This window comes from Pimephales promelas, chromosome 9, assembly GCF_988280905.1.
Source record: "Pimephales promelas chromosome 9, fPimPro1.hap1.1, whole genome shotgun sequence".
NCBI classification, from domain to species: Eukaryota; Metazoa; Chordata; class Actinopteri; order Cypriniformes; family Leuciscidae; genus Pimephales; species Pimephales promelas.
This window is the reverse complement of record NC_142777.1, coordinates 20,745,972-20,757,878: the sequence shown is the minus strand read 5'-3', so window position 1 is coordinate 20,757,878 and position 11,907 is coordinate 20,745,972. Positions and strand designations below refer to the sequence as shown.

At 40.5% G+C, this 11,907-nt stretch overlaps 1 protein-coding gene across 2 annotated transcripts in view; it reads left to right on the top strand.

Moving 5' to 3' along the window:
- The window catches only part of fat1b (FAT atypical cadherin 1b), a 40,376-nt gene that overhangs the window by 19,400 nt on the left and 9,069 nt on the right, over positions 1-11,907 (top strand). For both annotated transcript variants that reach the window (XM_039649164.2, XM_089134838.1), the window contains exons 12-21: positions 46-242; positions 388-541; positions 1,266-1,499; positions 4,356-4,745; positions 4,832-5,046; positions 5,933-6,070; positions 6,186-6,329; positions 6,479-6,667; positions 10,309-11,110; positions 11,303-11,434. In XM_039649164.2, coding sequence (XP_039505098.2) covers positions 46-242; positions 388-541; positions 1,266-1,499; positions 4,356-4,745; positions 4,832-5,046; positions 5,933-6,070; positions 6,186-6,329; positions 6,479-6,667; positions 10,309-11,110; positions 11,303-11,434 — 2,595 coding nt within the window. The remainder of the gene's footprint in view (positions 1-45; positions 243-387; positions 542-1,265; positions 1,500-4,355; positions 4,746-4,831; positions 5,047-5,932; positions 6,071-6,185; positions 6,330-6,478; positions 6,668-10,308; positions 11,111-11,302; positions 11,435-11,907) is intronic.

Sequence of the window (11,907 nt, the reverse complement as noted above, 5' to 3'; positions counted from 1 at the left end):
TTCTGATAAGACCAAAGTTAATTTTTCCTTGTTTAATGTATTCAGGTGGGGACCCGCAGGGCCTGTTTGATGTGAAGCACACAGATGGTGTTTGGGTGGTCGCTGTCAGCAAAACCCTGGACAGGGAGGAGAGAGATTTCTATCTTTTAAACATCACAGCCACTGATGGAACCTTTGTGACAAAGGCTACCGTAGAGATCACTGTTCTTGATGCAAATGACAACAGTCCTGTTTGTGAAAAGGCATGGTGTATATTCATTAGCCCCTGAGCTCTTTATTCTGGATTGTGCAGAGAACTTTCAATGAATATGCACATTTTTCACAGATCATTTTTTTAGATAACCATTTCTTCAGTCACTTTAAAATTAAATCCACTTTTGTTCTCAGGATGTGTATGCACAAACTGTTCCTGAAGATGCACTAGTTGGAAGACAAATTCTTCAAGTCTCAGCCACTGATGCAGATATCCAATCAAATGCGGAAATCATTTACAAGTTGAGTGGCAGCGGAGCCGAATCATTCACAGTTGACACCAAAACAGGTAAAATGAAATTTTATCTAAAGCCAGGGGTTAAGTGTCTTATTCAAGGACATGATGGCATAGCTCATTAATCAATACCTTCCAGGTTCAAGCCCACAACCTCTTGATCATCAGTCCTGATCGATATTGACTTTATAAAGCGCTCAGTGTTCAATGTGAATACCGATTTCTGCAATACATATTGTTCCAAAGCCGCTTTACATAAAATAACCCCTCAAAACTTTAAGTGAACAAGCCAAGCATGACAAAAATAAGGAAAAAAAACTCTCTAAGAGGTAAGCAGAAGAAAACATTGGCATGGTGATGATTACATGGTGGTGTGTGACTAATGCACAATGGCTATTCATCAAGGAGCTGCATGTTCGAGGAGCTTGCTTTTATAATTTTTTTTATTCTACTTTTTGAAATTGATATAATTATATACCAAAATAGTTATTAGGTCTAGCAAAGAAGGATTTTATCTTACAAAGCTATGAAATCCAGTGGTAAAATCACAGCTTTAAAGATAAAAAAGGGGGAAGAAAGGATAACAGTGTCCGTCGGCCACCACCGAAGACCAATTTTGACCCAGGAAAAACAAGAATTTTGACCCCTCAGCAAACAAGAGATTGCGCCTTTTGAAAGTTAACTAGTCGGTAAAATGCAGTTGGGTTGTCGAGGTCAAAACACTATACAAGCTGTAAATCAAACACACTTAATATAAATAATGTATTTTTTCTTCTAGGTGTAGTGAAAACACTGGTAACCCTGGACAGAGAGATGACAGATGTGTACAACCTAACTGTGCATGCAGTGGATGGAGGCAATCGCTTCTGCCAAGCTTCTGTGGTCATCACTGTTGATGACGTCAATGACAATCCCCCCAAATTCACATCGGACTCACATCATGTGAGCATTTTTCAGAATACACAACCTGGGACGTATGTGGCACGACTAGAAGCGTTTGATGCAGATATTGGTATGAACAACTGTTCTATTATTTTTTGCAAATTCCCTCATACAAAAATGAAGAAAGATTTGTTAGATTGTAGTTAGATGTACAGTAGTTGGATCCAGCAATGTAATCTGATTGGAGCAGTAGTTGAATCAGTAGTTATTAGTCTGTGCCATCTTTCATTCTGTGTGGCATTTCATCACTCCTGTCTTCACTCAGCATGTAGCCTTCCCTGACGTTGGAACAAATTAATATAATCTTCTCTTGCACAATAGTCTTAGCTCCATGCGAAGGTAACAATTACTTTCTCGCAATAGTCCACACTCTAATTTTGTATAGATAATCTTAACTCTTCTGCCTACATTTTTTTTTTCACATTGCCTGTTGCTTGCTTAACATTTCAATCATCACTCCATTATCTGCCGCATGATTACTCTTCGAAGGTTCTGGCCACTTGGAGGCCTGTCTGTCTTGCAAACATTATTGTTGCCACTAACTAAAGTAAACAACTTGCCAGGTAGGATTTCTTGTAATTAGCGTTTCTTTCATGACTTAACATCATCAAGATGTGTTTGCGAGTATTTGCTGATTGGAGACGAGATTGTGAAGTGATTAATTTCAATTCATTCAGATGTCATCGTAGGATTTTCATAGGCGTTAATTAGTCAGAGGCAATTACGCTGGACGACCAGGCGACACCAACAGCAAGGCCTGCTCTCATTGCACTAATGAGCATATGAACAAGTATGTTTTGTATATAAACTGCAAATTAACCCAACAAGAAGCAATTAGATCATATTTATGCCACCCTGTCTCACTATGTCATGGAGAGATTAGATTAGAGGGACAGACTAATTTTGGCATCACTTGGGATTCATTGCAAGCCCAGCCGCTCTCCTCAGAATATTATTATTTCAACTAATGATTTAATGATATAATGACATTCTTCTGCCCACTTCTACTCAACTTTTCTCAGCAATTTGACTTGTCTTTATTTAAGACTTCAGTTTTGTCATTAAGTAGGGGATAATTTTAATTACAAAGACCCCAAATCACAGCTCAAAGCCAGTGCCAGATTTATGCATCGGCATTTTTAGGCATGGGGCCCAAAACATTATTTTGCACAATAAGAGGTTAATTCATACCTGCTCAAAGCCAAGGTTTTTAAACTTTAAGGGTGCCTGAAAGTACATGTACTCAGGTCCTTGGAGATAGACCACTTATACGGTTCATTTTAATGACACTTTTACATATTAAATACTTTTTTTCCAAAAAATTTCAACCAATGATTTTGTCAACTCTCTTTCTTGTGGAGTAAAGAATATTGTAGAAAGAAGCACTGTAAAAAAAAAAATATATATATATATATATACATTTTTCTGTCAACTCTGCATCTATACTTCGCAATCGATATCGATTGCGATAGCCTTGCCTTCGGAGAATCAAATTTGGTTCCCCGAGCTGACGCGGCTGTCACTTACAGCCCCGTGGCCTGTTCTGGTGAGACAGATCTCCTCTCTCAAGCTCGCAGCATGATCTGGCATCCCCATTCAGAGCGCTGGTCTCTGCACGCATGGTTGGTTGAACAACGAATATCTGTTGTCCTGCCAGACGGAGTGATGAACATGATTACGTAATCTAGAGCTCCCTCTACGAAAGCTCTACGCATCTAAATGGTCTGCGTTCTCCAAATGTTGCACCAACAGACGACAGAACCAACAGACATGTGGAGTTTCGCTTCCTTCAAAAGCTGTTGGACAAGGGCAGGTCCCCCTCCACGCTCAAAGTGTACGTGACAGCCATTGCAGCGTTCGCAGAGTCGATGCGCAGCCAGTAAATAGGAAGAAACGAGCTGGTCATCCGTTTCCTTAGAGGAGCTAGAAGGATGAACCCTCTGCGGTCCCTATCCTCTGCGGTCCCTATCTGCGGTCCCTATCCCTACCCGATTCCTATCTCGGATCTTTCATTGGTGTTAGAGGCCCTTAAAACATATCCCTTTGAACCATTAGATTCTGTGTATCTGAAATACCTCTCGCTCAAAACCGTTTTTCTGACAGCACTGTCATCAGTCAAACGTGCGCAGGATTTACACACACTCTCTGTCAGCGGTGCGTGTCTCGAGTTTGAGCCAAATGACTCTAAAGTCATCCTCAAACCTTGACATGGATATGTCCCGAAGGTGATTGGCCGAAGTTCATTTCGCTATCGGCTCAGCCAGCATCCAATAGCGATACTAACCTCCTCTGCCCTGTCAGAGCGCTGTTTACATTGCTCGCTCCGCCCCTTTCAGGCGCTTGGAACAACTTTTTGTTTCGTTTAGTGGGCGCACCAAGGGTCTCGCCGCCTCGAAAAAGAAGCCTGTCCAGATGGATAGTGGATGCTATTACTGCTGCTGCGATGATAAAGGGAACCGAATGTATCGGTTACCTAACGTAACCTCAGTTCAGAAAAGAGAAAGAGTATTGCGTAACCTGCCGTGCCCGTGCTCACACTGTATTATAGACAGCCCACTTACATTTAACTCCTATTCATGTGGCATTTCATCAGAGCTACCAGTTTTTTACTGTAAATTTAACAAGATATCTTTTTACAGTGAGTGGTTTGAGAGGGTGGGTTCAAACCTTGCTTCCTGCGAACTGACATGTCTTATACAGCCCACTATGCCACAGCTCTGGAATATTAAATTTAATAGCTAGCAGCATATTGTTTACTGATAAAGAATTAAACTCTGCAACCCCCATTGATTATGGAGTCAATGGATTGCAAGTTTTTTGTTCCCAGTCCCTTGATGCTACAAATCTAATACAGGCTGTTAGAAATCTATTGGAGACCTCCAAAACTGACATTTCCTAATACTCTTTCCCTTTTCTTTATCTCCAGGGTTGAATGGAAAAATACGTTATGTGTTTGAAGACTCTGCCGGAGGTCTGTTTTCAATTGAGGAGAGCTCAGGAATTATCAGTTTAGAAAGGTCCCTGGACAGACAGATGAAGGCCATGCATGTGCTGAGGGTACGTGCTACAGACCAGGGCTCACCCCATAGACTCTCCTCTCTCAGTTTTGTAGAGGTGACTGTGCTAGACGCTAATGACCATCCACCAGTGTTTGAGCGCAAGGACTACGTTTCCACAGTTCCTGAAGATGTTACGGTAGGGACTAAGCTTCTGAATGTCTTTGCTGCAAGTAGTGACAGGGAAATTACTTCCCAGACAACGTACTCTATCACCAGCGGCAACGATCAAGGAGCTTTCCGAATTGATTCACGAACAGGTGACACACAGTTTCCCCTCTTACAGTGTGACTCAAAGAGGACTACATTGTGGATTTGGGGATCACTTATTGAATTGTGTTTGCAGGTGATATCTTTGTGATGGAGCAGCTGGACTATGAGGTGTCTCCACAGCACTTCCTGACAGTGAAGGCCACCTCCAGAGGGAAACAGTCACTCAGGGACACAGCTACTGTAACCATTCACCTTCTTGACATTAATGACAACAGCCCTGTGTTCAGCCAGAAGGTCTACTCGGCTGTAGTTAGTGAGGACACCAGACTCGGGAGCAAAGTGCTCAAGGTAGGCTTTTAGTATATGTTTGCACAAGATCACCACTGTAAGTGGTCCACGGTGTAGTCATGTTTTAAATTTTATGTTTTAGGTTCACTTTCAGAGCTGCTTAGGTTTTGCTTAGGTTAATGCTGTCACAGCATTTTATCTCAGTGTTCATATTTTTGGTAATGTTTGCACTTTGTATTGTCACTTAAATAGCAAGTTATCCTCCTGTATTGTTATCATAGTTTTGAAATATTCGTATGTTGCGTGGACTTCGATTTGGATTTTGGGGAACGTGTACGGGCATCAGGCGCGTTTGACGCCCTCGCTGTTAGCACTACATGAATTAGATATATAGTGTGGAAATAATCATTGATACAGAATTATAGATATATGTATTTTATCATATTGCTTTTATCAAGGCCCTATAACCTTGTTGATTATATTTCTACCAGTATTGTAGACCTGTTATTTGTAATTAAGTTTATTCATATTCTGTATATTGTTTGTTGCAAAACCACATACATAGTCACATGACTGACCTTTGCACAATAAAGCATCTACAAGAACCCCCTGATGTGAGACATACTGTTCTAACCAGACAACCTGTAGCTGTTCAATTAATCCAAACCAGAAAGTATAAAAGAGTGGTTAGCAGTTTTTACACCAGCATGGCCTATAAATCACCTCAAACACCCTAGCAAACATTTAGAAGTGCATAACCACATGAAAAACTCTGAACACCCTGGAATTGTGCCAGCAAGTTTTGTGCGAGCAGTATGTACATCAGTCTAATTAAAATGATGAAACAGTATTGTCATTGTGTTGCTAAATCAGTATAGAAAGATGTGGCATATAGTTTACGTGAGATAAACAGATTTTCATCAAGTGTAATGATCCTTTTCCTTAGGTACTGGCGAATGATATTGATGGGCATTTAAACAACCGAATCCACTATTCCATTGAGGACAAAAACCAAACGTGTCCATTCATCATGGATGCAGTCAGTGGTGAACTTCAACTTGTCCATCAGTTGGACAGGGAAAAGGTAATGCTTTGGAAAGTTGGGCTTTGAAATGATCTTCACAAGTCTTAATAACAGTGTTTCTAATTCCCTAGTGAAAGCCATATCTTTTTCACCTTTTTATTCTCCTTTAAATTAGGTAGCGAGTTACTTGCTGACCGTGCTGGCCTCCGACAGTGGAAATCCCCCCAAATCCGACAGCGCTGTAATCAACATAGCTGTATCTGATGTGAATGATAATCCACCTGTCTTCTCTCAGGCTAACTATAGTCTCATCATCCAGGCAAGACCACACTCTCCTATAGAGCAGGGCACATTAAATCCATCCAATGCACTCTTTTTTTACTCGATGCCTGAGTTCTCAGTGAGAGGTGGTGGTGTAATTTCTCAGGTCTGTTGGAATGATCCTGTGAATCTTTTTCTCTTCGACAGGAGAATCTCCCTTCAGGGACCAGTGTGTTACGGCTCAATGTGACAGACAATGATTACCCCCCAAATGGGCCTCCTTTCTCCTTTAGTATTGTGAAGGGTGATGAGACAAACCCCTTCAGCATAGACCAGATGGGTGTGATAAGGACAGCTGGACCACTGAGAAAGGGCCAACACATACTCCATGTGCAGGTGAGAACTGAGCTTTGTCCATTTTTTCCCTTTCGAAGGAACTCGCACTCCCACTTGGATTTGTGCCCCGACAGAGTTAAGGCCATCCTGCATCCGAGACCCAGCTATGTGCCTTAAGTGCAATTTAACATGGCTAGGTCCATTGTCCTGCAAGTATTTGATCCTCCACCTCATGTGTCGGCAGTTAGAGTTCCGAGTATTTATATTGAGAGGTAATCTTCTTGGAGGAGGTCGGACCTACTGTAGTATGTTTTGGGTCACCTATTAGGGGCTCCTGGCTATAAAAATCATAAGTAGGCCTACAAGGTGCGCATATTGCCTTCAACTTCGGCCGCAAGGGCTCATTCTACTAGAGGCATGGCGTCCTCTAGGGAGTGCCACTCCATGAGATCTCTGAGGCAGCCGGTTGGGCTACCCCACACACTATCAGGTTTTATATTCTGCACCTCTTTACGATTTGAAATGATTGATTTAACGCTCGTATTAGCTCTGCCGCAGCATTTTTTTTCAACAGCTCACTTAACATAGCCATATGCATGCTATGTTTACCTATTGTTGCCGAGCCCCGCCTTGATGCAGTGATTGACAGGCTAGGAGGGGGCGTGATCAGCTCGGAATGCATTTTCAATGTGCACATGAATTTTGCTACATCCATTGCGGGGCATTTCATGAAAAGTGTCTTGACTGCGAGTGTAAATGCAATTAATAAAAATAGCGTTTGAATGATAATTTTGCCACTGTTTTTGCTTGAACATGTTACACATATCTAATAATTTCTGTAATGCATTTTCATTTTAATTTTGCCACTTATAAAGCGTTTCAATAAGCATATTAAATCTAGTGTATGAAATATCAAATGTAAATTATGTAATTTCATTTTCATTTTGCACCAAACGTTGCTAGAATGGTAATGTAAAATGTAAATTTAAATACAAAATGCAATGCCATTTTACATATTGCATTGTCAATTTGTACACTCACCGGCCACTTTATTAGGTACCCCATGCTAGTAACGGGTTGGACTCCCTTTTGTCTTCAGAACTGCCTCAATTCTTCGTGGCATAGATTCAACAAGGTGCTGGAAGCATTCCTCAGGGAGTTTGGTCCATATTGACATGATGGCATCACACAGTTGCCGCAGATTTGTCGGCTGCACATCCATGATGCGAATCTCCCGTTCCACCACATCCCAAAGATGCTCTATTGGATTGAGATCTGGTGACTGTGGAGGCCATTTGAGTACAGCGAACTCATTGTCATGTTCAAGAAACCAGTCTGAGATGATTCCAGCTTTATGACATGGCGCATTATCCTGCTGAAAGTAGCCATCAGAAGTTGGGTACATTGTGGTCATAAAGGGATGGACATGGTCAGCATCAATACTCAGGTAGGCTGTGGTGTTGCAACGATGCTCAATTGGTACCAAGGGGCCCAAAGAGTGCCAAGAAAATATTCCCCACACCATGACACCACCACCACCAGCCTGAACCGTTGATACAAGGCAGGATGGATCCATGCTTTCATGTTGTAGACGCCAAATTCTGACCCTACCATCCGAATGTCGCAGCAGAAATCGAAACTCATCAGACCAGGCAACGTTTTTCCAATCTTCTATTGTCCAATTTCGATGAGCTTGTGCAAATTGTAGCCTCAGTTTCCTGTTCTTAGCTGAAAGGAGTGGCACCCGGTGTGGTCTTCTGCTGCTGTAGCCCATCTGCCTCAAAGTTCGACGTACTGTGCGTTCAGAGATGCTCTTCTGCCCACCTTGGTTGTAACGGGTGGTTATTTGAGTCACTGTTGCCCTTCTATCAGCTCGAACCAGTCTGGCCATTCTCCTCTGACCTCTGGCATCAACAAGGCATTTCCGCCCACAGAACTGCCGCTCACTGGATGTTTTTTTTTTTTCGGATCATTCTCTGTAAACCCTAGAGATGGTTGTGCGTGAAAATCCCAGTAGATTAGCAGTTTCTGAAATACTCAGACCAGCCCTTCTGGCACCAACAATCATGCCACGTTCAAAGTCACTCAAATCACCTTTCTTCCCCATACTGATGCTCGGTTTGAACTGCAGGAGATTGTCTTGACCATGTCTACATGCCTAAATGCACTGAGTTGCCGCCATGTGATTGGCTGCTTAGAAATTAAGTGTTAACGAGCAGTTGGACAGGTGTACCTAATAAAGTGGCCGGTGAGTGTATATTACATTTCAAATTGAATAATGCTACACATAAGCTTCCATAAAAGTCATTTATCCTGACGGTAAAATAGCAACAGCGCCCAAGATCCGCCCACAAAGTTACTTGTGCTTCGCGCTTGATACTTGCGTTTCAGATCGTCAAAATAGGGCCCATGCAACAGTTACTTTTTTAGCTGACTGGTGTTCATTTTCTCTTTAGGAATAAAAAAAACCCCAATAGAATAGCCTTGAAAGAAACCGACCAAATGGCTCCTGATTTTGCAGAATTAGGTGCCTTCCTGGGTCAACATATTTAACACTTGATTTCTAAACTTGACATAAGCTGTCCCTCAAATCAGATTGGTTGATTGGAATATTGTTCCAGAATCAACAAAGATGTTGATGCAGGAACATGTAATACTTGGTAAAAAGTGTCTGAAATCAGAAAAAAAATACAAGGTACAAGGTACTTAACCCGTGTTGGCAAATATTTAGGCTCATGGCAGGGTTCATTGACTCAGAGTTGACAAACTATGCATGATTAGAATGTGTTGGCCTGAATTGCAGGCAAATGTAAAAAATACATTAAACATGCATAATTCCTTTATTGTTACCAAAATATACCTGTTAGTGGAATATTTCATTGTGTTGTATGATACAGAAATTCTTAAAGATCGATGTGTTGAAAGTTCCCTCTTGTGTTTAATAAGTGGCATAGCAGTCAAGTGAAAACTACAATGCCTAGTCCTCTGCCTATTGTGCATACATTAAACACATCATTTTATAATAAATTATACACACATTTTATATCTGATTTATATTATTATGCCAACCTATTATATTATTATTTTATATTATATTTATTTTTAGTATTATATGAGGTGATTTTCTCAATATTTCGATTTTTTTTGCACCCTCAGACTCCCAATTTCAAATAGTTTAATCTCAGCCAAATATTGTCCATTGTACATCCTTAGAAACCATACATCAATGGAAAGCTTATTTATTCAGCTTTCAGGTGATGTATAAATCTTAATTTTACAAAATGGACACATAAGACTGCTTTTGTGGTCCAGGATCACATGAAAACAGAAATAGATATTTTAAATTGTAATGATATTTCACAATATTTGACTGTTTTTCATCAAATAAATGAAGCCTTGGTAAGCGGAAGAGACATTCAAAAACATTAGAAAATCTTAATGACCGCAAACAGTAGTTGTATATATTACATTTCTTTTTTTTCTTTTTTTTATTTAAGTTGTCATTGAAAAATATTATTCAGTGCTTAAAAGATTAGTTGATGTATGTTCAAATTTGAATAAAACGAAAATATTAAATGTTTAATGAAGTTTTGGACTATGTATGCACAGGTTATATACATATATACAAAAGTATGAAAGTTATTGTGAACCATTACTTTAGTTTTATATTTAAAATGAAAATGTTCTATATCTGATTCCAGGTGTCTGACAATGGAAGGCCCCTACTGAAATCAGTCACTTCTGTCAGTGTGCTTGTAGTACAGGCGGGTATGTGTCCTCCATCTGTGCTTTCTCTGGATGTTTTCATCATGATCTCAGAAGATGAGTACTTCGGAGGGATGCTGGGCAAGGTCCATGTCACAGATCAAGATGAATATGACACGCTCACATTCACTCTGGAGCCACAGTCACATAGCTTGTTCTCTGTCATTGGCAAGGATGGCAGATTGTTGGCCCGTGGAGGCTTGGATGTGGGTTATTACAAGCTTAATGTCTCAGTCAGTGACGGTCGTTTCTCAGCCTTAGCCGGTGTCACAGTGAACGTGCTGCGGGTCACAGAGCAGATGCTGCACAGTTCTGTTTCTGTGGGCTTTGCTGGCATCTCTGCTGAGAATTTTATCCAGGACCACTGGAAAAACTTCCAAAGAGCTATCCGCAGTGTAGCCGGAGTCCGCAGGGGCGCCATGCAGTTGATCAGTCTGCAGCCTGCAGAAATGAATGACGGCCTGGATGTTCTTTTGTTCTTTGAGAGACCAGGACGAGGCGCCAGCGCGCTGGAAGCCCTCTCTCAGAAGCTCAACTCTTCCAGAGCAGCCATCAAAGAGATGACAGGACTACAAGTAGTGAGGGTATTGCATAGTCAATGCTTAAGCTCTGAGTGTCCCGGCAGTATTTGCAGACGAGTGGTCCTGCTTAATCAGACCAGTATGGCAACATACAGCACTGCCCGAGTCAGCTATGTCACCCCCAAACACAACACAACAGCCAAATGCGTGTGCACAGGTATGCAATGTGACAATGTGAAAAATCTCTCTTTTTTTTTTTAAATTTAATTTAATTATAATGTTTTTACTATTAACTATTGTGCTATTATCAATAACAATTATTATTATTACTACTATGTATTATTATAAACTTAATTTTAATCTTAACTTTTACTTTATAATAATTATTTTTCTTTCTTCCGCTTTTCAGACAGTAAGTGCCTGAAGCATGAAACCACCTGTGTAAACAACCCATGTCCAGAGGGCTATGAGTGTGTGTCAGGCTTTGGGAAAGAAAAACACAGCTGTATATGCACAGATGGTGCCAAAGTCAAGTGCTCAGGTAACAGTAAATTAATTTCCTTATCAGATAAGACAGTGTTATCTTAAAGACCCATCACAGGTGCAGATTAAATTGTTCCCCGCTCACTTAATTAATAATAATTTGCAAGCGCTAGTGTGTAGTGTAAACACACATTCATTAAGTACAATAATACAGGGTTCATTTTCAGCTACAGTATTTGCAGATTTAATCATTATGTGAAGCAGTGTTTACATGTGCAATTTATATATATATACAGTATATATATATATATATATATATATATATATATATATATATATATAATTTCAGCTTCACACGTTGACCTGATTGGTTGCAGGGTAGTTTGTAACCTCAGAAACACCAGCGATTTCAAAATTTTAAACTTTCAAACTTTCTGATCTCAGCAATGGTGTTGACATGAATTGTACATGGTTTGTCTTAAAACATTAAAAACACCACATAGACATACACTCACCTAAAAGATTATTAGG